Source organism: Mobula hypostoma, chromosome 4 (assembly GCF_963921235.1).
Source record: "Mobula hypostoma chromosome 4, sMobHyp1.1, whole genome shotgun sequence".
Taxonomy (NCBI): Eukaryota; Metazoa; Chordata; class Chondrichthyes; order Myliobatiformes; family Myliobatidae; genus Mobula; species Mobula hypostoma.
In genome coordinates, this window is record NC_086100.1 from 34964221 (window position 1) to 34990881 (window position 26661).

At 40.8% G+C, this 26661-nt stretch overlaps 1 protein-coding gene across 5 annotated transcripts in view; it reads left to right on the forward strand.

Moving 5' to 3' along the window:
* Positions 1-5187: 5187 nt before the first annotated feature.
* tnk2b (tyrosine kinase, non-receptor, 2b) overlaps positions 5188-26661 on the forward strand; it is a 255079-nt gene continuing 233605 nt past the window's right edge. Inside the window, exon 1 of one of the 5 annotated variants that reach the window (XM_063045579.1) lies at positions 5188-5290. In XM_063045579.1, coding sequence (XP_062901649.1) covers positions 5213-5290 — 78 coding nt within the window. In that variant the 5' untranslated portion in view covers positions 5188-5212. Of the gene's footprint in view, positions 5291-14572; positions 14644-26661 lie in introns of those variants that run through there. The other 4 variants (XM_063045572.1, XM_063045580.1, XM_063045578.1 and 1 more) reach the window with 4 other exon arrangements.

Sequence of the window (26661 nt, forward strand, 5' to 3'; positions counted from 1 at the left end):
TTTATATTTATTGAATTTATTATTATTATTGTGTTCTTTATTTATAATGTATTTTCTGTAATGCATTAGATTGATGATTTCATTCTCCTTTACACTTGAATCAGAATCAGGTTTATTATCACCGGCATGTGATGTGAAAATTGTTAACTTAGCAGCAGCAGTTCAATGCGATACATAATATAGAAGAGAAAAAAATAATTATAAATAAGTAAATCAATTACAGTATATGTATATTGAATTGATTTAAAAACGAGCAAAAAACAGAAATACTGTATACTAACAAAGTGAGGTAGTGTCCAAGGGTCCAATGTCCATTTAGGAATCAGATGGCAGAGGGGAAGAAGCTGTTCCTGAATCGCTGAGTGTGTGCCTTCAGGCTTCTGTACCTCCTACCTGATGGTAACAGTGAGAAAAGGGCATGTCCTGGGTGCTGGAGGTCCTTAATAATGGACGCTGCCTTGCTGAGACACTACTCCCTGAAAGTGTCCTGGGTACTTTGTAGGCTGGTGCCCAAGATGGAGCTGACTAGATTTCTAACCTTCTGCAGCTTCTTTCAGTCCTGTGCAGTCGCAATGCTCTCCATGGTACATTATAGAAGTTTTTGAGTGTATTTCTTGAAATGCCAAATCTCTTCAAACTCCTAATGAAGTATAGCCGCCGTCTTGCCTTCTTTATAACTACATCAATACGTTGGGACCAGGTTAGATCCTCAGAGATCTTGACACCCAGGAACTTGAAACTGCTCACTCTCTCCACCTCTGATCCCTCTATGAGGATTGGTATGTGTTCCTTCATCTTACCCTTCTGGAAATCCACAATCAGCTCTTTCGTCTTACTGACGCTGAGTGCCAGGTTGTTGCTGTGGCAGCACTCCACTAGTTAGCATATCTCATTCCTACACGCCTTCTCGTCACCACTTGAGATTCAATGGTTGTATCATCAGCAAATTTATAGATGGTATTTGAATTATGCCTCGGCACACAGTCATGTGTACATAGAGAGTAGAGTAGTGGGCTAAGCACACACCCCTGAGGTGCACCAGTGTTGATCGTCAGCGAGGAGGATGTGTTATCACCAATCCACATGGATTGTGGTCTTCCGGTTAGGAAGTCTAGGATTCAGTTGCAGAGGGAGGTACAGTGGCCCAGGTTCTGCAACTTCTCAATTAGGATTGTGGAAATGATGGTATTAATTGCTGAGCTGTAGTTGATGAACAGCGTCCTGACGTAGGTGTTTGTGTTGTCCAGGTGATCTAAAGCCATGTGGAGAGCCATTAAGATTGCATCTGCGGTTGACCTATTGTGGCGATAGACAAATTGCAATGGGTCCAGGTACTTGCTGAGGTAGGAGTTCAGCCTAATCATGACCAACCTCGCAAAGCATTTCATCACTAGACGTGAGTGCTACTGGGCAATAGTCGTTAAGGCAGCCCACATTATTCTTCTTAGGCTGTGGTATAATTGTTGCCTTTTTGAAGCAAGTGGGAACTTCTGCCCGTAGCAGTGAGAGGTTGAAAATGTTCTTGAATACTCCCGCTAGTTGTTTGGCACAGGTTTTCAGAGCCTTACCAGGTACTCCATCTGGACCTTCCACCTTGCGAGGGTTCACTTGTGTACTGGAAATGACATTAAACAATCTTGAATCTTGAATCATCGATTAATCCCATAGTCAAAACAAGATGATACCCGTCAAAGTTGCAGTGTGATAGAAAATGTGCACTGCTGTGCATGACTTCAGCCACCAGATGGCAGAAGAAGGCTGTATAACAAAATAAGTTATGAATTTTGTGTGTTACTCTGGAATTCCAGCATCAGCAGGATCTCCTGTGTTTGTAAGTTATGAATTTCCCACTGTATTATTTAACTTACATTTCTTTAAATTGAGTTTTGCTACCACAAAAGCAGCATAATGAACTGGAAGATAAAATAAAATTGATTACAAACAGGAATTTCAGGAGGTTCTAGTATCCCTTTATTGCAAATTTAATCTCAATTATCAAAGATATTTAACAAAGTAACTTTAAAAAAAATCAAACTGATGGTTCTATAAGTTACAAGTTACTATTGTATTGTGGATACACTTCATGTAAACATCATTATAAAGGAATTATGTCCTATTAAACTTATCAACCAGGAACTTTGACTCTGTTTTTCTTTCCACCAATGTGGGCAGATCTGCTGAGTATTTCAGAATCAGAACTGATATTTCCAGCAGTTTCTGATTTTGTTTTAGATTTCCAGTGTCTGCAGTTGTTTTATTATTATCTATTGACTCTTAATGGAAAAGGTTGATATAACTTGTCCCTTAACTTGTCTGCTAAAATTAATTCTTCACCTAAAGGTTAATGATAAAATAGAATATTTGTTTGTCTCGCGTGCAGTTCAGTAGCAAAATAACGTGGAGATCTAAAATTGTGCATGTGATTTAGGTTTAACATACCGAGGTGCACGATACTCTGGTTTGTTTTTAATGCCCTCCATAGCCCAAAAAGGGCCAAAGTTTTTAATGGTCCCCATTGAAAGTTGATGGGATTGTTTTCAGATCTATTTTTGAGGCACTAGATACTTGAGTGAATCTGACCCGAGTACTTCTGGTTTACCTGAACAACAAAGAGAAACCCAAATTTTTTGCACTGAGTTTCTATGGGAAACCAGCTACAATATAAACTAGTTAGATTAAAATATCTGAGAGAAAGAACCACACTTAGAGAAACACTAAAGAAATGTCTTGTATATGATCACAGAGGCTGTCTACAATGACCGAGAAATATTTTTTCGGATTCTTTCCTGACTGATCTATTTTTGGCTTACATTCAAAGACAAAATATAATTGCTCTGGTCATAGCATCATCAGGCATTGCTTCCACAGTTCTGTTGGGAGAAACTGTATATTTAGCTTTTAAACTCCCTTTACATTTAACAGCTGTGGATATTCCAACATATTCCAGGAAATTATAGACCAGTGAGTCTTACCTCAGTGGTTGGTAAGTTGATGAAGAAGATCCTGAGAGGCAGAATTAGAATGAACATTTGGAACAATATAATTAGGAATAGTCAGCATGGCTTTGTCAAAGGCAGGCCCTACCTTACAAGCCTGATTGAATTTTTTGAGGGTGTGACTAAACACATTGATAAAGGTAGAGCAGTAGATGTAGTGTATATAGATTTCAGCAAGGCATTTGATAAGGTACCCCATGCAAGGCTTATTCAGAAAGTAAGGAGGCATGGGACATTGCTTTGTGGATCCAGAACTGGCTTGCCCACAGAAAGCAAAGAGTGGTTGTAGATGGGTCATATTCTGCATGGAGGTCGGTGACCAGTGGTGTGCCTCAGGGATCTGTTCTGGGACCCCTACTCTTTGGGATTTTTATAAATGACCTGGATGAGGAAGTGGAGGGATGGGTTAGTAAGTTTGCTGATGATACAAAGGTTGGAGGTGTTGTGGATAGTGTGGAGGGCATTCAGAGGTTACAGTGGGACATTGATAGGATGCAAAACTGGGCTGAGAAGTGGCAGATGGAATTCAAGCCAGCTAAGTGTGAGGTGGTTCATTTTGGTAGGTCAAATATGACAGCAGAATATAGTATCAATGGTAATATTCTTGGCAGTGTGGAGGATCAGAGGGATCTTGATGTCCGAGTCCATAGGACGCTCAAAACAGCTGTGCAAGTTGACTAGTGGTTAAGAAGGCATATAGCGTATTGGCCTTCATCAATCATGGAATTGAATTTAGGAGCCGAGAGGTAATATTGCAGCTATATAGGACCCTGGTCAGACCCCACTTGGAGTACTGTGCTTAGTTCTGGTTGTCTCACTACAGGAAGGATGTTGAAACCATAGAAAGGGTGCAGAGGAGATTTACAAGGAAGTTGCCTGGATTGGGGAGCATGCCTTATGAAGACAGGTTGAGTGAACTCGGCCTTTTCTCCTTGGAGCGACAGAGGATGAGAGGTGACCTGATAGAGGTGTATAAGATGATGAGGTGCATTGATCATGTAGATAGTCAGAGGCTTTTTCCCAGGGCTGAAATGGCTGCCACAAGAGGGAACAGTTTTAAGATGCTTGGGAGTTGGTACTGAGGAGATGCGAGGGGTAAGTTTTTTATGCAGAGAGTGGTGAGTGTGTGGAATGGGCTGCCGGCAACGGTTGTGGAGGCGGATACAATAGGGTCTTTTAAGAGACTTTTGGATAGGTACGTGGAGCTTAGAAAAATAGAGCGCTTTGGGTAAGCCTAGTAATTTCTAAGGTAGGGACACGTTCAGCACAAATTTGTGAGCCAAAGGGCCTGTATTGTGCTGTAGGTGTTCTATGTTTTCTCTATGTTTTCTATATAACATTGGCTGGTGAAATACAGTGGCAAAATATCAAAGTATTACCAACTTATTGTCTGGGATAATTGAACAATGCATCAGCAACAGCCACTGAAGCATTAGATTAAATGCTGCAATATGTTAAACACAATAGTATATTAATGGGAGGAGTCACTTCAGTGCCAGCTGGTGATTTTTATCAAATACTCCCTGCAATTTCACAAGGAGAAGATAAATTGAAATCCTGTGTGAAACACTCACACATTTGAGAAAATGTTAAATATTTACTCTAGAAGACCAATATGGGAGCACATTCGACAAGTGTGACAGTTTGCTTCGAGTACACTCTAGATAGAAATAGGGGAAATTAATTCCACATACAGAACTGAAATGTTGATTCAGTGTTTTCTCTCCACCTAATCTGCTGACCATTAACTCACATATTCTGTTTTTGTTTCAGATTTCAAGGATCTGAGGTTGAGAGGGTGAGCAACTTTAGGTTCCTCGGCATAAATATCACCAAGGATCTCACGTGGTCTGTACATACCGCTGTGTGGTGAAAAAAATACAACAGCATCTTTCACCTCAGACAGCTGAAGAAGTTTGGTATGGGACCCCAAATCCTAACATCTTTTTATCATCCAGAGATCATGGACCTCTGGTTTCCTCCTTCTGAACTCAGTAACCAGCCCACTGGTCTTGCTGTCATGGAGTAAGAGGTTGTTGTTGTGGCACCACTCAGCCTGATTTCAAACAGGAAACAGAGGTTTGGATATTTTCTGATAGGGTCATTCAATGCGTTGTATTTAATTCTCTTTGCAGCATTTTCTATCTTGTGGTTTACTGAGATCAACTGTATCTCTCCAAAGTTTCTTAGGGCAAAGTCAGTCTTTGATAAAGGATATGGGCTTTGTTTTAAGACTTATACCTTTAAATGCCCACCTTCTCACCAGTTTCCAGGGAAGAACTGGAGTAACCTGTGTAAGTTGATTATACTTTGTGTTCCCGATTTCAGTGTCAAAGTGAAGTTGACAATTGTGAGCCCTTTTCCTCCTTTTTCTGATCTGAGTGTTAAATTTCCTGGTCATTGTTACTCTACTTCCACTCTATGTAGACATAGTGTTCCTCTGTTAATGTGTTCTCAAACATTCCTTCATCTTCCGTAGTATGGGTACAGGTGTCCCCCACTTTTCGAACGTTCACTTTACGAAACCTCACTGTTACGAAAAACCTACATTAGTACCCTGTTTTCGCTTTCAGAAGGTGTTTTCACTGTTACGAAAAAAATTCAGTGAGCGAAAAAAATTAGCACGCGATAAAAAGTAGTGCGCGCCCCGAGCAGCCGCTCTCCCTGGATTCAGAACAGCATTGCTTTAACACAAGCCTGTGAGCAGTCGTTTGCAAGATAAGTTCTATGGTGTCAGAAAAGCCTGAAAGAGCTCGTAAGGGTGTTACACTTAGTGTAAAACTAGACATAATTAAGCATTTCGATCATGGTGAACGAAGCAAGGACAAAGTGAGTTTGGCTTGTGGAAGCTGATGAAGATGATGTTGAAGAGGTTTTGGCATCCCATGACCAAGAACAGATAGATGAAGAGCTGATGTAATTGGAAGAGGAAAGGATAACAATTGAAACCGAATGAGTAATGATAAAGTACGATTTTAATTTTGAAAGGGTACATAGGTTTGGGGGATTTTGCAAGATTCTTTGAGTCCTTACAAAGAACTGTATGATAGAAAAATGCACGAGGCTCAGCAGTCAAGCAAGCCTTCCACATCAGCCACAGCAGACGACGAACCTCGACTTTCGACATCGAGGCAGGCAGCCATAGGAGAAAATGAGCTGCCTGGTCTAATGGAAACAGACAACGAGATGACACCCCCGTGTCCCACCACCCTAACACCCAGGCCGCGGACAGATACTGTACCGATTCGCAGAGAATGCAGCAGTAGCCGGAAGGCACACAGCACATCTTTAAGAAAAAAGCCGAAATAAACATGCTAATTAATTAGGTGCTGCCCCACACGTAATTGTCGGCCCAGATCAGAGGCGATGCAATCGGCACTGATCTGGGCCGACATTTACGTGTGGGGCAGCACCTAATTAATTAGCGTGTTTATTTCGGCTTTTTTCTTAAAGATGTGCTGTGTGTCTCCCGTCTACCGCTGTACCCCTGCGTGCTTCGCGGCAATGTATCAGTTAGTGGCCCGGAGGGTGGGGGCCACTGCACCATCTCAACCTGCGACGACTCAGCCTAACACACCATCATCAGTGTGCTCGGTGCTGTCCCAATTCCGGTAAGTGATACTACACTGTACATACATTATTTCTACTTTATATCGGCTGTGTATTTTTACGTGTTATTTGGTATGATTTGGCAGCTTCATAGCTTAAAGATTACTGGAGAGCACCTGCGCTGTGTTTTTGCCAACAGCGCTTGCGTGAGATTTTCTGCCGAAAGCGCTTGCGTGAGATTTTCACTACGGAGAACAGTGCAGTAATGATTGTGGAAAAGTATTTCTACTTTATATAGGCTGTGTATTTATCATATCATTCCTGCTTTTACTATATGTTACTGTTATTTTAGGTTTTATGTGTTATTTGGCATGATTTGGTAGGTTATTTTTGGGTCTGTGAACGCTCACAAAATTTTCCCATATAAATAAATGGTAATTGCTTCTTTCCTTTACGACATTTCGGCTAATGAACCATTTCATAGGAACGCTCTACCTTCGGATGGCGGGGGAGACCTGTATTCTGATTTCCATTTGTTGTTTCTCTTTTCTTTATCATTTCTTCTATATGTTTTCACTTTAAATTTGCACACCTTCTCTCAGTTGTTGAGTTTGCTCTGGAATATGCAGGTTGATTGCTAGGGCCTTGTTTTTTAGTGAGCTTGTGGTTGTCCATTGTACTCCAAAGCTTTCCTTCAGGTTGATTTTCATCTGTTGGTGTCTGTGGTCTAGCTGCACTCATCTTGCTTTCTTCCCCAGGTACTGGAGGTTGGAGACACAAGAGACTGCAAATGCCAGAACCTGGAGCAACAAAATTCAAAGTTCAATCTGCCGGATGAACTTAGTGGGTCAATCAGTTCTTGACTGTAGGATTTTGACCCAAAACACTACCAGTTCCTTTCCCCTGTTAGATGCTGCTCAACCCTCTGTGTTCCTCCAGCAGATTGACTTGGAGGTTGACTGAGTCATCGACAGCATCTTTACAAGATTACTTGTTTTTATTTTCTGTGCTCTGGCTGTTTCTAAACCCAGCTTCTTAGTGAACATGGCTCCTCGACTTCAATGCTGACCTTGATGACAGTTTAAATGGCGCATGGTCTACATCCCCCTGTTCCCTGCCAGTTCATGTGCCTCTTGAACATCGATATCATACCTGCTTCCATGATCTCTCCCGACAACACATCCCACGCTCCATGTATAAAAAAAATAACTTTACCTCTCTCAAATTAAATGACTTGATTTTGGATTGAGGAGTGTGCTGAGTTTTTCAAAGATGTCATCACAGGACTCACTCAGAAAGTGGTTTTCTTTGATTCGCTTATTTCATAGCTGTCGAAAAGATCCATTGCCTCTCTCCCATTCGCAAAATAACATGGTGATCTTTTCTTTGTCATTCACACCTTTCAAAAAAACTGCTGCATGTCAGTCAAATACACTTCATTTTCTGCATGACTTTCAAAACTGTCAGCCTTGCTGTTCACTGTGGGCTAGATCTGTACAGTTCCTCCAACTAACTTTTACACATTCCATGTATGCAATGATCATAGATTAGTGTCGATTGTTTCAGAAGAAACTGATGGTATGGCAAGTTAGTCGGTAGATTACTGCCACCATGTTATGCTTTATTCCAAGATGTCTGTTTCTATATTACTGATTTTAACTCAAATTTGTGCCTCAGATTGTGTTTGTTCTCGAAAGTTGCATTGTGTGATGTTTACACAGAGTGTACTCCACTTGCTGGCAGTGTGGTATGATAAATACAGGTCGGAAAGGTACACTTGAAACAAGATAGATCCCTGTGGTCTGTACTCTTGCTAGAATATAATAGATACCATGCCCCAATTGTTGTGGAACTGGACAAGTAATAAAAGAGTGTGTCCAAGTTCCACCATGCTGCTATCTGAATTGTATTGATTTGCTTTTGTGTTTCTGCAATTGTGTTTCCACGCTATGAGGTAATGTATGATGTCAGGCCTGACCTAGTAAACCACCTTGTCATAAAAAGAGGAGTGTCATTAAATTGGAGTGGTATGCATTTGCTCTGAAGTAGTCCTGACCTCATGAAAACCTGCAACAAGGTCAATAAGGTGTAGAAAGTGCCCTGTTGATGATCAGCACTTAAATCAGTGAATGTTTGGTAACACTCGAAGAATGTGCAGATGGAAATAATCTATACGGGTAGCTCCAATGTCATTTTCCCAAAAGTAGCTTACCAGAACCATCATTGGCCATTTGCTGAAGGACATAATCGGCAAATAAGGTCAATCTTGAGAGAACTAATACAAGGAAGTAATTTATTTGAACTGATCCTCACAATCCTACCAGTAAGCGAACCATCTGTTCAAGAGCAGTTAGTCATAAACAAGTTTTTTAAGATGTAAAGAAAGGGAGGAGGACTGAAGAGGCAAGAACAAAAAGAAACAACTATAAAATGGAAGGCAGGAGAAGTTAAATGACAAAGGGTGTTAGTCTAGTGCAGCTGTAAATGCAGAATAATTATCTGAAGTCAAGTCAACAATCTGACAGATATTTAGTGGGACCACCTATTTATGGTATATATAGAGCTATTATCAGCCTATAACACAGGTGTAACAGTGTAGGTATGACAGGAATGATTATATGGTTAAAGTAAAGTGCACTAAAGCATTGAAACCTTCAGTGAAATGCCTCACAACACACACAAAATGCTGGAAGAACTCAGCAGGCCAGGCAGCGTCTATGGAAAAGAGTAAACAGTTGATGTTTCGGGCCAAGACCCTTCATCAGTCTTGACTGTGTACTCTTTTCCATAGACACTGCCTGGTCTGCTGAGTTCCTCCAGCATTTTGTGTGTGTTGCTTGGATTTCCAGCACCTGCAGATTTTCTCTTGTTTGTGAAATACCTCATTTTGCATCAACTGTTAACACAGTCCAAGGATGTGCTGGGGGCCAGCTGGCTCGGTTGCCGAGCTTCTGGCACCAATATAGCTTGCCCACAATTTAGTAACCCTGACCCGTACATCTATGGTGTGTGGGAGGAAATCAGAGCACCCTGAGGAAACAGGAATTATGTACAGACTCCTTACAGCTGACGGCAGGAATTCAACTCTGATTGCGGATCTATGGCCTGTAAAGCCTGTAAGAGGTCCAAGATCGATTCCTTGCAAGCACTGAAAATATCACATTAATGATAAAAGACAAACTATTTTAACTGGCTAATATCCAGGCTATGTTTTCTCCTTGCTGCGACCATCAGGAAGAAGGCACTGACATCACAAGGTTCAGGATCAGTTGTTACCCCTCAACCATCAGACTCTTGAATCAAAGGGGATAACTTCACTCAACTTCACTGAACTGTTCCCACAACTTATGGACTCACTTTCAAGGACTATTCATCTCATGTTCTTGATATTTATTGCTTATTTATTATTATTATTATTCCATTGTATTTGCACAGTGTGTTGTCTCTTGCACATTGGTTGTTTGTCCAAACTGTTGGGGATGGTCTTTGTATTACAGTGTAGTTTGAACAGTTAAAATACTGATCTCAAAAATAGTGTCATAGAGTAATACATCACAGAGACAGGCCCTTCAGTCCATCTTGTTGATGCTGACCATAGTGCCCACCAAGATGACCCCATTTCTCCATGTTTAGCCCGTGTTCCTCTAAAGCCCTCCTAACAGGAACTTACTCAAGTGTCTTTTAGTTGTTATTATTGATTGTCTCAACACTTCCTCTGGCATGTACCCACCACCCCCTGTGTGAAGAAGTTCCCCTCAGGTCCCTTTTAAATCTTTCTCCTCTCATTTTTTGTAGTTCTCCTTCTCTGGTAAAAAGACCATGTATATTCACCTTATCTATAGCCTCATGAATTTATACGTCCTTCGAAGGTTACCCCTCGATCTCCTATGCTCCAAGCAAAGTGCTAGTTTGCTGAACCACTCCCTATAACTTAGGTCCTTGAGTGCTGGCAGCATGCTTGTAAATCTCGGTCCTCTTTCTTATATAATGATATCTTTCTTATAGCAGACCAACCAGAACTGAGCACAATATTCCAAATGCAGTCTCACCAACGTCTTTTGCAACTGCAACATAACGTCCTACATCCTATACTCAGCGCCCTTGCTGATGAAAAACAACATGCCAAATGCTTCTTCATCACCCTGTCTATTTGTGATGTCACATTCAGTCAACTATGTACTTGTACTCCCAGTTCCCTACCATTCACTCTATAGGTCATACGCTCTTCCTCTTTCCAAAGTGCAAATTCATACATCAGAACTGAAAGCTATTTGCCCAACTTGCCTGGCTGATCAAAATCCCCCTGTAATTTTCTTCAATTGTCTACCGTACACACTATTTTAGTATCATTTGCAAATTAACTATGTCTTGCTCATCCACAACTAAACCATTTATATAAATAATGAACAACAAAGGTCCCAGTGCTGATTCCTCTGGCACACCACTGGTCACAGGCCTCCAGTTTGAGAGACAACCTTTGACCTTTACTCTCTGCTTCCTACCATTAAACCAATTACAAATCCAATTAGCCATCTCTCGCTGCATCCCGTGAAATCTAACCAGCCAGATTAGCATGTCATGTGGGACCTTATCAAAAGCTTTGCTAAAGTCAATACAGACAGCATCCCCTGCAACACGCACAAAATGAGGAAATCAGCAGATCAGGCAGCATCTATGGAAATGAATAAACAGTTGACATTTTGGGCCAAGAGCCTTCTTCAGGACTGGAAAGGAAGGGGGAAGATGCCAGAATAAAAAGGCGGGGGTGAGAGAAAGAAGGATAGGCCAATGTCCTCTGCTCTACCTTCACCTACCCTCTTGGTCCTTCAGAACCTCCAGTAACTTCCCACCACTGATATCTGGCTCACAGCCCAATGGTTCCTTGGCCTGTCTTTGCTGTTTTTCTAATGGGAGAGTCATAAATTTTCTATCTCCACTTTGGTTGTAATTAAGATGGAGATAAATAATTATTTCAAATATTGAGGAATATAGGGAAGTGGTATAGAACTGGCCTGATCCTTCCTTCATAAATCCACTGATGATTGCATAATATTCAAGTCTATTTGCAATTCAGAAAATAAAGACAGTAAGAATAAATGGGTTTGTTTCAAGTAGCAGGTGGTATTTAGTGGCGTATCACAGGGTTCAATGATTGAGCCTCTGCTTCTCATGATATCATCTCTCATATTTCGCTTCTGGAATTCAGCTGATTGGTTCATTGCTGGAGCCCAAAATAGGTTTTGGTAAGCAAATTATTGGAGAGAAAGTGCCTCTTGATAACGCTATTGATGATTTTTTTCCCCTATCATTTGAATCGTAGAGTGTTACAGCACAGGAACACTTACTTAGCAGCAACCTCTCACCTAATGGCTGCAAGACCAAAGAGCTGATTATTGACTACAGGAGGAGGAAACTGAAGATCAGTGAGCCAGACCTTATCTGGGTATCAGAGGTGGAGAGGGTCAGCAACTTAAATTTCTCAGCATTATCATTTCAAAGGGTCTGTTCTGGGCCCAGTACATAAGTGCCATTATGGAGAAAGCATGGCAGTGCCTCTACTTTCTTAGAAGTTTTCACAGATTCGCATGTCATCTAAAACATAGACAAATTTCTACAGATGGGCAGTGGAGAGTATACAGACTGGTTGGAAACACCAATGCCCTTAATAGAAAAACCTACAAAAAGTGGTGGATAAAGCCCCATCCATTACAAAAACACCCTCCCCATCATTGAGCACATTTACAGGGAGTGTTGTCGCAGAAAAGCAGCATCCATCATTAGGACCCCTGCCATCCAGGCCACCCTCTCTTCTCATTGCTGCCATCAGAAAGGAGAGATAGGAGCTTCAGGTCCCACGTCACCAGGTTCAGGTACAGTTATTACCCCTCATCTACAAGGCTTTTGAACTCAAGGGGATAACTTCATTAACCCTAACAGCGAACTGATTCCACAGTCTCTGGACTTACTCTTAAGGACTCCACAACTTGTCTTCCCAGTATTTATTTAGTATTTACACAGCTTGCTATCTTTTGCATTTTGGTTGTTTGTCTTTTGTCATGTGCTTTTTTCCTTGATTCCATTCTGTTTCTTTGAATCTTCTGTGAATGTCTGCAAGAAAATGAATCTCAGGTTAGTGTATGGTGACATATATGTACTTTGATCATAAATTTACTTTGAATTATCCACTCTGTTTGCCCCCTCATAATTTATTGTTCCTTCATCAGGTCTTCACATTCCCACTCCTTACCCTCAGTCTCACAGAGTCATACAGCCCAGAAACAGGCCCTTTGATTGTAATTGCCTATCCACACTGACACCAAATACCCACATTAGGACCATATCTTTTCACTCCTTGCTATTCAATTGTCTGTCTAAATGCCTCTGTGACATACTGATTGCATGTGCCTCCATTATCTCCTCTGGCAGTTCTTTCCAGATTATCAACCACACTTTATGTGATGTCCCGGCTCAGGTCTCCTTTAAAACTCCTCCCTCTCACCTTAACCCTATGCCCTCCTGTTTTTCAACCTCATGTTGCTGGCCCAGATTCAGACACAGAGCTGACTGATCAAAACACACACGTTTCCTGCCCTAGTGATCATGAGTGAGTCAGATACATTTATACAATGGCAGTATGAACAGCAAAAAATACAGCGGTATTTTTGTGGTCATCATTCCTAAGGCTTGTCATTTTTAAAACAAAATTTTACATTAGCAACAAATTTTAAATTCTATGGCTTGTGTCTCTGGATTTCCAGCCCAGGCCTCTGAATTATGAGTCTGGTAATTTAAACATTGTATCCAATGTGCCTTTGTCTGTATTAAATTCCATTTGTTACTATGCAGCTCAACTGACTAGACTATGTCTAGTTTCCTACCAAGGTTTCCTCTTCCCAGTCAGCCACATGGCCAATTTTAGTATTATCTACAAACATGCAACCTGCATTTATTTCAAAATCATTTGTATTACAGAAATGGAGGATCAGGTTTGCAAGCAGTCTGGAACTCAAATGGTAAGAGATTTCCTGCTTACAAAAGGGCTATTAACCCTTTGCTTCCTGCACTGCCAGCAATGCAATCAATGTGTCCCTCTCAGTTCTTGAAGCTTCACTTTTTTTGACCAGTTCATTATGTGAGAACTCAGAAAAGCCTTGCTAAAGTTACTGTTACCACCTCAAAAAAAAGAATAGTTAGTTATACTCTGTTCCAATTATACTTCTGTTTATAAAGCAATATTGAATCCTTCAAATTAATCTATATCTTCATAAATCATCAATACAATACTTTAGAAGAGATTACAATAACTTGTCCACCACTGAAATTAAACTTAGCCTCCTTTTTCATGCAATGTGAGCAGTATTCCAATCCTGTGGCACCATTGCTACCTGGGAAAACTGAAAGACAAGTGGTGTTGGAAATACTCAGTTGGTCAGGCAGTACTTGCGGAGGGAGATGCTATTTCCAGAATTTTCTGTTTTTATTTCAGATTTTTCAACAGTTTTTTCTTATCCAATATTAAAAAAATGACAATCAGTATCTTTAAAATTGCAGTGTTCGTTTTTTTAAAACACATTGGGGGTGTATTTCATTCAGGCTGACCTAGCCACTTAACCGCTGAGTAGATCTTCCTGTACTTCATTTTAATTTTCAGTATTTCATGCTCATCTGCTTAGAATTTAGAATCATTCGGGATCTTACCCACATCCATGCATACAAATCAATTTTTTTAAGAATAAGAGAGTCAATAAATTTAAGTATTTAAAACAAAATATTGTCCAACAGGGGAAAAAAGCTGCTATTATTCTCTCTATTGTATCATTCTTATTCTGTGACCTAAAAATGAAATGAGATGATATTTTCTGGACAATACCCCGAGGTAGTATTTACACGTGCACGGGGAGGATTAATGTCTGTGGGGGGACCCCTCACAGTTCTGGTGCCAGGTGATGCCCAGCCTGCTTTCCTGCAGGTGCTACCGCTCTTGGCGGCGGCCCAGCGGCAGGCGGCAGTGCGCAGGCGCGCTGTCAGTGCGGGACACCGGCTGCGAGTGAAGCGGCCGAGCTTTGGGGCCTGAGGAGAGGATGATCCTGAGGGGCAGGTGAGCTCCGAGGCGCCGGCACTCTGAACTGTGCCGAGGCTTGTTGAGTTTAGGGTCTAGGTGAGGGGCGGGTGGCCGGCCGGAGACCAGACAACCCCGGGGCCCCGGTGAGGGGGGACTGACTGTGACTAGGAATCCCCGGTGGGGTGGGGGGGAGATCGGGGAGGGATATGCGGTCAGGATCCTAAAGCCTCGCCTATCGGTTGATGGGCTCTCGGATTGGCCTCGCTGCCAGGGACTGATTGTCGCCCCACGTTGAAAGCCATGCAAAGTTGCAACTGAAGCTACAGGCCCCTCTCTTTGATGCTGAGGGCATGAGGTGGATGGACAAGAGGAAGTCGTGTTGGGAACATGGATGAGATGTCACTGTTGCTGAAGTGGTTGAGAAGTCAGTGAGTGATCCAGTGGTGAAGGTGATGGTCCCGGTGGGGGTGAAAGTTTGGGTACCTGTGGGTCAGCACTATTGAGTGGTGGGGGTTGCTGTTGGTGATTCATTGCCAGAAGTGATGGGTGCCAGTTGATCGGTGTTGGTTGGATTGCCAGCAATAACCTGGTGTGAATGGGTCACCCATTCTCCTCGAGGAAGATTTTGGAGTTGCAGCTGAATTTCTTTCAATGACAGGGATTTATTTTTGTGGAATTTATGGAAGGAGTTGGCTTTTTAAAATATATTTCCATTGATAAATGTTTGATGCTCAATGATTTTCCAGTACATTAAAAGTGTTTTATTAATCAAGGTGTAATTTGTAAATTCAGATGGACAAGTAAAAGTTTAACTAATTTTTGCCATCACATTGCATATTGGTACTATTTTAGTGTTTTCCCCTCCTTTCTAGATGATTTATGAATAATATTTCAGTGATAATATCAGCCAGTCTTCTTTGGAATATTACATAATGAAGGAATAGAGATGTTTTCATAGACCAGTTGTCTTTATCAATTGGTTATCTTGGTTAAATGTTGATCACTCTTGCTCAAATGACTTTTTGCATATCTCTTGATACAGTATCAGGTTAAGTAAAGAGTGATATGAATAATGTTCCAATCGACAGCACAGGGACAGGTCCTTCAGTCCACCATAATCATGCTTGCCAGTCTGTTGCTGCTATTACAATTGTCTGTGTGGTGGTGTGCTGGGATAATGGCATCAACATGGGTGATACCAAATGGCTCAATAAACTAATTAGAAAGGCTGGCTCTGTTATAGGAGTCAAACTGGACACACTGGAGGCTGTGGTAGAACAAAGGACCTTCCGGAAAATCCTGACAATACTGGACAACGTTTCTCACCATCTGCATGTCGCCTTGGCTGAACAGAGGAGCACTTTTAGACTAAGACAACTGCGCTGCTCCGAAGAGTGCTATATGAGGTCATTCTTGCCATTAGGCTCTATAATGAGTCAACCTATAGGCGGGCAATTGATGACCCCTCCTGTTAGACTGTTTGCAGTAACTTATTTTTTTATTCTTTCTGCTTTTCTAATATTTATATTTGTGTGTTTGTAATGCCACAGTGACACTGTAATTTCCTTTGGGATCAATAAAGTATCCATCTATCTGTCTATCAAGTAACTCCTAGGAGTTCCCAACCTTTCTTATGCCATGGAGCCTTACCATTACCCAAACGGATCCATGGACCCCAGATTGAGAACACCTAACACTTGCAGCTTTTTATACCATGATGTTTCCAGTGGTCATTTAGGTTTTTTCGAAATGTTTGTCTGTCTGTTTGGCAGCAAGCTTCAGACAAAAAATCTTCCTCAAATCCCTTCAAAATCTCCTATTCCTTACACTTGAAACTTCAAGTCATAGACACTTATGGTAAAAGTAAACATGAAGGATCTGGGACCAAAACAGACTGTTTATTCATCTCCGTAGCTCTGGATTCCCAGCATCTGCAGAATCTCTTGTGTGTGTATATTTTTCACTATATACTCCATTCATGTATTTATTAATTTTGTATACCCCCTCAATTTTCTATGCTCCAAGGAAAATAACCTGGGCCACAAACTCCATGGATGTGCAACCCTAGATTGGGCCCTTTTGCCCAAGTTGTCTTGTCCATGCTGATTGTGATGCCAAGCTATGCCAGTTCTATTTCCCTGTATTAGGCACATGTGTCCCTCTACTCATTTCCTACCCAGTACCTTTCTGACTGCCATTTTAAATGTTGTCACTTTATTTGCCTTTTCTGACACATCATTACATTTGTTAATTTAGAACCAAGATGAGGAATTTCTTTAGCCAGAGGGTGATGAATCTGTACAATTCATTGCCCTGGATGACTGAGGTGGCCAAGGCATTGGATATATTTAAAGTGGAGCTTGACAGGTTCTTGATTAGTAAGGATATCAAAGGTTATGGGGTGAAGGCAGGAGAATGGGGTTGAAAGGGATCATAAATAGGCCATGATAGAATTGTAGAACAAACTCAATGGGCCAAATGGCCTAATTCTGCTCCTTTATCTTATGGACTTAATGGGACTAGGCAGGGATCAGGTTGACCCGGGTCAGATAGGCTGAAGGGCCTGTTTCTGTGCTGTGGTCCACTATATTGACCATCTGTAAAAAGCTTGCTCCTTAGATCTCCTTTAAATTTCCTCACTCCTGCCCCCACCCCTACTGTAAACATCCTATGATAAGTGAGGGGGAAAGATCAGTTTATTCAATCTCACCTTGTAACTAAAGCCCTGCATTTGAAGCAACCTCCTGGTGAATGCATTCTGTAGCTTTTCTTATGCTGCCACATCCTTCCTGTAGTGTGAACAGAACTGTATACAATATGCCAAGTGATTTTCCTAGCTGCAACATTACACCCCAATTCTGTGTTCTATGCCTTGGACTAAGAAGGCAACTATGCCAAATGCCTTCTTCACTACCCAATCCATCCATCCATGTCATCACTTTCAGGGAACTATGAACTTGCATCCCAGGATATTTGTGTGCATGAATATATCGAAAGTCCCTGTCATTTATTGCATATACTTGTCAGTTTTTGACATACGGGAATGCATTACTTCACACTTTTCCAAATTAAAAATAATGCTAATTCTCTGCCCAGCTTTCCAGCTGTTCTATGAATTATTTTATTTGTGATCAACCTTATTGGCTATCTACAACTACCCCAATCTCTTATTGTCACTAAATTTACCAACCAAAACACCTAAGGTCTCATATGACAGGCAACAAGGTCCCACTGGTTTAGTCAGATAAACAGTACCCTATGTCTCCAATTACCAAGCCAATTTTGGATCAGTTTACTGATTTGCCTTGGGCAGTCAACCATTCAGGACCTTCTCAAAAGCTTTGTTAAAGTCTATGCCTTGTCTGCTGCCCTCCCTTCATCAGTTGCCTTAGTTATCTTCTCAAAGAATTCAACTGGTTTTGTGAGACGTGAATTCTAATACTTAAAACCACGCTGAATTCCTCTTAATCAGTGTCTGCCTTTCCTTTTCAGGACTCCAAATTCCCTTTGAACACCACCATGTTAAATAATCAGCTTTTTTGCTATTTTCTTGAATAACCTCACCATGTACCATATTGTTTCCAACTCATTTTGCTTGTTTAAATCACCTGTTGATCCCCCATCAGTACTAATATTTTACTACCTTTATGTCATCAGCAACCTTGAAAATGGTCCATTTGGGTCCTTCAGCCAAAATTTTGATATGGGTTATGAATAGATGTCTCCAATTCTGTGCTACTCAATTGCTGTGGACTGCCAACCTAACAATGTTTATTCCTACTTTGTTGCCTATTTGTCAATCGTCTCTCAGGTAGACTACCCCAAATTCCAAGAGTGCTTGCTTGTTTAGTAACCTCCTGCATTTGGACTTATCGAAAGTCTGCTGAGTATTCTGATGAGATGGTGGAGAGTTCGATTGCAGCGGTTTCTATATATCAACCAAAAGTGTTATTGCCCTTTTTTAAATGTATTTTTTTATGATTGCAAGACCAAACTGAACATTAAGAACGTAAAGTACTGCAGATCTACCCCATCAACAAGTTGCTCATTGCCGGAGAAACTGAAGGAGTTTGAGTTGGACTTGGAGCGGATTGTGCTGCAGCCTGCGCAGAAAGCTGTCAGAGGAGTCAGTGCGTGAAGGAGCTGTGCAGTCTAACAGCAAGTCGCTTTTCTTGTGATCGTAAGGTCCTGTTGGACGTTGTTAATATGGAATGCTGCAAGTCTGATTCACTGATTTATTGGTGGACAGCAGGGGCAGACAGCGGGGGAGCTGCGTGGCCTCAGTCATAGCGAGGTCTAGGCTTCAAGCAACAGTGTTCCCTGTTTACAGCCGCCCAGCAGAGAGGAGTTGGAGTCAGTGCACTCCGCCGGAGGCGTTGTGGTGTGGTGTCCAAACTAGAGTCGGTGCTATCCCCAGTGTTTACTCAGCAGATGACAGGCTGCAACATTCATGGACTCTATCTTTGACGATGGTTTTTTTTGTTTGCGTCTGTAGTTTACTGATACTCTTCAGTATATGTGCCTGCTTTCTTATATGTGTTAAATGTCCTTCGTGCAGTGTGTGACTTTTCTTACTGTATTTTGCACCTTGGCCCCTGAATAATACAGTTTCATTTCGCTGTATTCATGCATTGCTGATAACAATTGAACTTGAACTTAAATTATAACACATTCACCCTTTTATGTAGATGTCTCTAAACTTCCTTTCATTAATCTGTTGACTCTTTCCAGTTATATTATTTTTAATGCCTTGTAATCACATTCTTTGTTATAAATCCCAGCATTTTTTAAACTATTTGTCAGGCTCGTGCTTCTTCCTATCTAGAGCAGTCCTGGTTACATTTGCTGCCCTCTAATATTCTAGAATCTACAGGACAACCGGAGCATCCACTCTTTCCACAGTTTAATTGTCATGTCATCATTTACTTATTACTATTTGAAGGAGTATGTTCGTTTTAATTGGTTGTCATGCTTCCTAGAATAATGCAGTTGCTTAAATGATTGTATTGTGCTCTGGAGCACCTTGAGGTTTTGCGAGGCATCGTATAAATGCAAGCATTTAAAAACTATCTTTGATCGCTTTTACCAGTAAAAATAGTTTTATAAACTTTCCTCAGCCTCCTACAATTTACTTCATGACAATGAAACATCTGTCTTTTGTAAATACCACTCCACTGTTTTAAGGGGGGGGGTGTTAAAGGACAGGATTTTATAGATGGTTAGCATAAATTCATAAATTTAGAGTCCATTATCAAAGAAGTACTTGGAAGCACATAGCAAAATAGTTGGAAGTCAGCATGTTTTCCTTAAGGGGAGATCATACCTGACAAATCTGGTGGAATTCTTTGAGGTAGTAGCAGGTAGGATAGATACAAGAGAGTCAGTAGATGTTGTTTACTTGGATTTTCAGAAGGCTTGGATATGAGGCTGCTAAATAAGATACGAGCCTATGCTATTAAAGGAAAGGTATTAGCATGAATAGAAAATCAGCTGACTTGCAGAAGGCAAAGAGTGGGAGTAAAGGGGCTATTTTCTGGTTGACTGCTGGTGACTGGAAGCGTTGTGCAGGGGTCAGTTTTGGATCTGCTACTTTTCACATTGTACGTTAATGATTTGTATGATGGAAGTGATGGCTTTGTGGCCAAGTTTGAGGATGACGCAAAGATAGTGGAAGGTCAGGCAGTGTTGAGGAAGCAAGGAGTCTGCAGAAGGACTTGGACAGGTTGGGAGAATGGGTAAAGTAGTGACAGATGGAATATAGTGATTTTGATTGTGAATTGTAAAATAGAGAAATTTTTTCTCTATAAAATTTAGTTACAGTTTTATACTGATTTTATGTTGAGACAACTGAAGTGTAGTGCTGATAGCATTTGACTAGATTATCTGTAAATAAAACACTGAAGACTGTTGAGGCATGCACTCAAGAAATGTTTTGTTTTCATTTCCTGTTTTAATTGAAGTTGAGTTTATAATTGGCTTTGGCTCACCTCAATTAGGGAGGGGCAAAATTTACTGTGTTTCTTACTCTTGACTAGCCTTCAGTATTCATGTTGGCCAACTGATTTAGCAGTTGGGTTTCAGTTGTTTACACTTATCTTTGGTCTTATGCGTATGAAATCTGAGGGTTTCTTTCAAAACATTTCCCTTCTCTGTCATTGCTGCAATGCTTGCATCATTAGACTTGGTTTTATATTTTTAAAATGTATTTTATTCTTTAAAAAACCAGAACTACATAAATATAGAAAGTTCATGTCATCAGTTTCATAAATAGTAATCTATTTCATTACTGATGATGTGTTCATGTTAAATAATCATCCATTTGCAGGAGAGACCGAAATGGTCTCCATAGAACGACTATAATTTTTAAAAGAATCAGTGATATACTTTGGTTGTTTACAATGCTCCCAGCAATTTTAGATTAAAATGTGATCATGGTGTCTAGGATGTGCTCCATCTAGATAATTCGAGGCGAAGGAATATATTTCATTTTATACGTACTGATTATTTGTGCTGATTATTTTCAGAAGGAGTAGTATGAAACGGACACTGAGCTTGAGTTGTATACACTGCTGTTGGACTTTGCAAGTGTTATCATCCACAAATATTTTCTTTTTTTAAAAAAAACATTTTATAAGGTTCCTACACTGTAGCTGCAGTTACATCGAGCAGAATTTTCTCTGCAAGTGCTTGGTTTATTAAGATGGTGTCAATGTTTACAACAGTTATGGCTTAACCTGAACAGGAAGAAAGAAAGTTAAAAAGGGGGAATATGAAATTTGCATTGTAACAGCTATTAACAAGATATAAAGCATATTCATTATTATTTGTTATTATTTTCTGACTCACTTTTAGTAGTTATTCCTAAAACAACAACTGAGCTGGTCATGTCACTGCATAGAAACAATGAAGAGCTTTCACCACATGTAATTATACAGCCATTAGTTTTCTGATTCAGCTTTTACTTTTGTGTTTGGGAGATAATATCTCTTATCTAGTATGTGCATACACACGCAAAAGAAAACAAATTGAAAAGTCTGACTCTGAAAAATAAGTTAATGCTGCATTCTAAATTATTCTCACTCACTGATTTGGCCAACCAGTTTGCTGATTTAAAATTAAAATTTTTGAAAAATACAGATGAAAAATCTTAAAAAACACAATATTATGTTTGTGCTGGATGCAAATGAAACTTTTTTTTCCACAGATTGGTATTGAATTGGTTTATTATTGTCATGTATTGAGATACAGTGAAAAGCTTTTCTTGCATACTGTTTTTACAGATCATATCATTACATTGAGGTAGAAGAAAGTAAAATAATACTGCAGAATAAAGTGTAGCAGTTACAGGGAAAGTGCAGAGCAGGGAAACGATAAGGTGCAGATCATAACAAGGTAGACGGTGAGGTCAACTTATACGAGGGAATTAGTTAATACTTTTATAACAGCGGGTAGAAGCTGTCTTTGAACCTGGTGGTGTGTGCTTTCAGACTTCTGTATCTCCTGCCCAATGGAAGGGTGGAGTAGAGGGAATGTCTGGGGTGGATGGGATGTTCGATTATGCTGGTTGCTTTGCCAGGGTTTGCAAGACATCACTTCCTACAAATTGAAACCCAACAGCACGAGTGGCAGCGATGCTTCACTACCAGATGAACTCAATGCCTTCTATGCCTGCTTTGAAAGAGAGAACACAACTACAGCTGTGAAGATCCCTGCTGCACCTGATGACCCTGTGATCTCTGTCTCAGAGGTCAATGTTAGGCTGTCTTTAAAGAGAGTGAACCCTTGCAAGGGGTATCTGGTAAGGCTCCCAAAACCTGTGCCAACCAACTAGCGGGAGTATTCAAGGACATTTTCAACATCTCACTGCTACAGGCGGAAGTTTCAGTTGATTCAAAAAGGCAACAATTATACCAGTGCCTAAGAAGAATAATGTGAGCTGCTTTAATGACTATCACCTGGTAGCATTCACATTGACAGTGATGAAGTGCTTTGAGAGGTTGGTTATAACTGGACTGATCTCCTGCCTCAGCAAGGATCTGGACCCATTGCAATTTGCCTATGGCCACAATTAGGTCAATGGCTCTCCACACGGCTTTAGACCACCTGGACAACACAAACGTCTATGTCAGGTTGCTGTTCATCGACTATAGCTCAGCATTTAATACAATCATTCCCACAGTCCTGATCGAGAAGTTACAGAACCTGGGCCTCTGTACCTCCCTCTGCAATTGGATGCTCAACTTCCTAACTGGAAGACCACAACCTGTGCGGATTGTTGATAACATATCCTCCTCGCTGACAGTCAACACTGGCGCACCTCAAGGGTGTGTGCTTAGCCCACTGTTCTAATCTCTATATACACACAACTGTGTGGTAGGCGTAGCTCAAATACCATCTATAAATTTACTGACAATACGACCATTGTTGGTAGAATCTCAGGTGGTGACGAGAGGGTGTATGGATGTGAGATATGCTAACTAGTGGAATGGTGCTGCAGCAACAACTTGGCACTCAACGTCAGTAAGACAAAAGAGCTGATTGTGAACTTCAGGAAGGGTAAGACCAAGGAACAGATACCAATCCTCATAGAGGGATCAGAAGTGGAGAGAGTGAACAGTTTCAAGTTCCTGGGTGTCAAGATCTCTGAGGATCTAACCTGGTCCCAACATATTGATGTAGTTATAAGGAAGGCAAGACAGCGGCTGTACTTTATTAGGAGTTTGAAGAGATGTGGCACGTCAACAAATACACTCAAAACATTCTACAGTTGTACCATGGAGAGCATTCTGACAGGCTGCATCACTGTCTGGTATGGAGGTGCTACTGCACAGGACCAAAAGAAGCTGCAGAGGGTTGTAAATCTAGTCAGCTCCATCTTGGGTACTAGCCTACAAAGTACCCAGGACATATTCAGGGAGCGGTGTCGCAGAAAGGCAGCGTCCATTATTAAAGACCTCCAGCACCCAGGACATGCCTTTTTCTCACTGTTACCATCAGGTAGGAGGTACAGAAGCCTGAAGGCACACACTCAGCGATTCAGGAACAGCTTTTTCCCCTCTGCCATATGATTCCTAAATGGACATTGAACCCTTGGACACTACCTCACTTTTTTTTAATATACGGTTTTTCTGATTTTTGCACGTTTTTTATCTGTTCAATATGTGTATACTGTAATTGATTTACTTATTTATTTATTTTTCCCTACATATGTATTGCATTAAACTGCTGCCGCTAAATTAACAAATTTCACGTCACATGCTGATGATAAACCTGATTCTGATTTCCTGGTGCAGAGAAAAATATAAACAGAGTTTGTGGAGGGGAAGCGGGCTTCTATGATGTGTCCACATCTCTGTAGTTTCTTGCAAATACGTGCAGAGCAGTTTTCATATTAAGTTATTATTCATCCAGAAAGGATGTTATCTATAGTGTATCTAAATTGGTAAGGGTGGATGGGGGTATGCGATATATACAGTGGCATGCAAAAGTTTGGGTACCCCGGTCAAAATTTCTGTCGTTGTGAATAATTAAGTGAGTAGAAGATGAACTGATCTCCAAAAGTCGTAAAGTTAAAGATGAAACATTCTTTTCCACAGTTTAAGCAAGGTTAGTGTATTATTTTTGTTTTGTACAATTTTAGAGTGTGGGGGGGGGAAGGAAAGGAGCACCATGCAAAAATTTGGGCACCTCAAGAGATTTGAGCTCTCAGGTAACTTTTACCAAGGTCTCAGACCTTAATTAGCTTGTTAGGGCTATGGCTTGTTCACAGTCATTGTTAGGAAAGGCCAGGTGATGCAAATTTCAAAGCTTTATAAATACCCTGACTCCTCAAACCTTGTCCCAACAATCAGCAGCCATGGGCTCCTCTAAGCAGCTGTCTAGCACTCTGAAAATTAAAATAAATGATGCCCACAAAGCAGGAGAAGGCTATAAGAAGATAGCAAAACGTTTTCAAGTAGCTGTTTCCTCAGTTGGTAATGTAATTAAGAAATGGCAGGTAACAGGAAAGGTGGAGGTCAAGTTGAGGTCTGGAAGACCAAGAAAACTTTCTGAGAGAACTGCTCATAGGATTGCTAGGAAGGCAAATCAAAACCCCCGTTTGACTGCAAAAGACCTTCAGGAAGATTTAGCAGACTCTGGAGTGGTGGTGCACTGTTCTACTGTGCAGTGACACCTGCACAAATATGACCTTCATGGAAGATTCATCAGAAGAAAACCTTTCCTGCGTCCTTACCACAAAATTCAGCATCAGAAGTTTGCGAAGGAACATCTAAACAAGCTTGATGCACTTTGGAAACAAGTCCTGTGGACTGATGAAGTTAAAATAGAACTTTTTGGCCGCAATGAGCAAAGGTATGTTTGAGAAAAAAGGGTGCAGAATTTCATGAAAAGAACACTTCTCCAACTGTTAAGCACGGAGGTGGATCAATTATGCTTTGGGCTTGTGTTGCAGCCAATGGCATGGGGAACATTTCACTGGTAGAGGGAAGAATGAATTCAATTAAATATCAGCAAATTCTGGAGGCAAACATCAGACCATCAGTTTAAAAAAACAGCCGAAGGTGGAAAGGGGGTGGCTTCTGCAAAAGGATAATGATCCTAAACACACCTCAAAATCCACAATGGACTACCTCAAGAGATGCAAGCTGAAGGTTTTGCCATGGCCCTCACAGTCCCCTGACCTAAACATCATCAAAAATCTGTGGACAGACCTCAAGAGCAGTGCATGCAAGATGGCCCAAGAATCTCACAGAACTAGAAGCCTTTTGCAAGGAAGAATGGGCGAAAATCCCCCAAACAAGAATTGAAAGACTTAGCTGGCTTCAGAAAGCATTTACAAGCTGTGATACTTGCCAAAGGGGGTGTTACTAAGTACTGACCATGCAGGGTGCCCAAACTTTTGCTTCAGGCCCTTTTTCCTTTTTTTGTTATTTTGAAACTGTAACAGATGGAAATAAAGTAATCTTGCTTAAAATATTAAAGAAATATGTCATCCTTAACGTTAGGCCTTTTGGAAATCAGGTCATCTTTTACTCGCTTAGCTGTTCACAGTAACAGAAATTTTGACCGGGATGCCCAAACTTTTGCATGTCACTGTATTTAACCTCCTCAGGAAGTAGAGTATTGGTGAACTTTCTTGGCTGTGACTTCTATGCAGCTGGACAAGGGCACAAACTATTGGTGATGTTCACTCCTGAGAACCTGAAGCTGTCAACCTCGGTACCATTGATGTTGACAAGGATATGTGTACTGCCCCTTCCTCCCTTGCTCTTTCATTTTCATTTCTTTGTCTCTTTTCTGTACTCATCGTTATTTGAGATACAGCCCAGTATGGTGGTATCATCTGCAAACAGGTGCTGCTTGTACTGTATTTCCGGCATTTTTTTTTTGCTGTAATTCTGCTTTGAGAATAGTTTGATTGAAAATAAGAATAAATTATGTATTTTTACTTTTCAATTTACATTAGATTCTCAAAATCATTGAACACAGAAATGACACAATCTGTAACCAATGCCAAAATTATTGTGATTTTATGCTTTTTACAAATTTACAAAGCGGTATATTGAAACTTGAGTAAAGGTGATAGTTGACAGCAGCTCACATTTGTACAATGCTTTTACTGTGTTTGGGGGGGGGGGGGAATTGCTTTGCCAGCAGATGCCATTCAGGTGACATCTATCTCATGCAAAGACTCCTTTAATTAATTTAGTGGGTCGGCTTTTCGAGCACAAGGGGCTTCAGTTTGTCTCACATAATCACTGTCATTGGTTTCTCTATATGCTGACCAGGTTGACCTTAGTTGTGCTTTACCACTTGTGCCTGGATTTACCTACTCTTGTTTCCAAAGAGTGTTTGAATTTGATTTGCTGTACATTTACATAGAACATCAAACAGAACACAGGAATAGAACCTTTGGCCCATGATGTCTGCACTGAACACAATGTCAAATTAAATTAAATCTCTTCTGGCTGTGTTTACATGTTCATACCCTGCACTTGCTGCCCATTCAGGTATCTTAACAGCCTCTTAAACACTACTATTGTATCTGCTTCT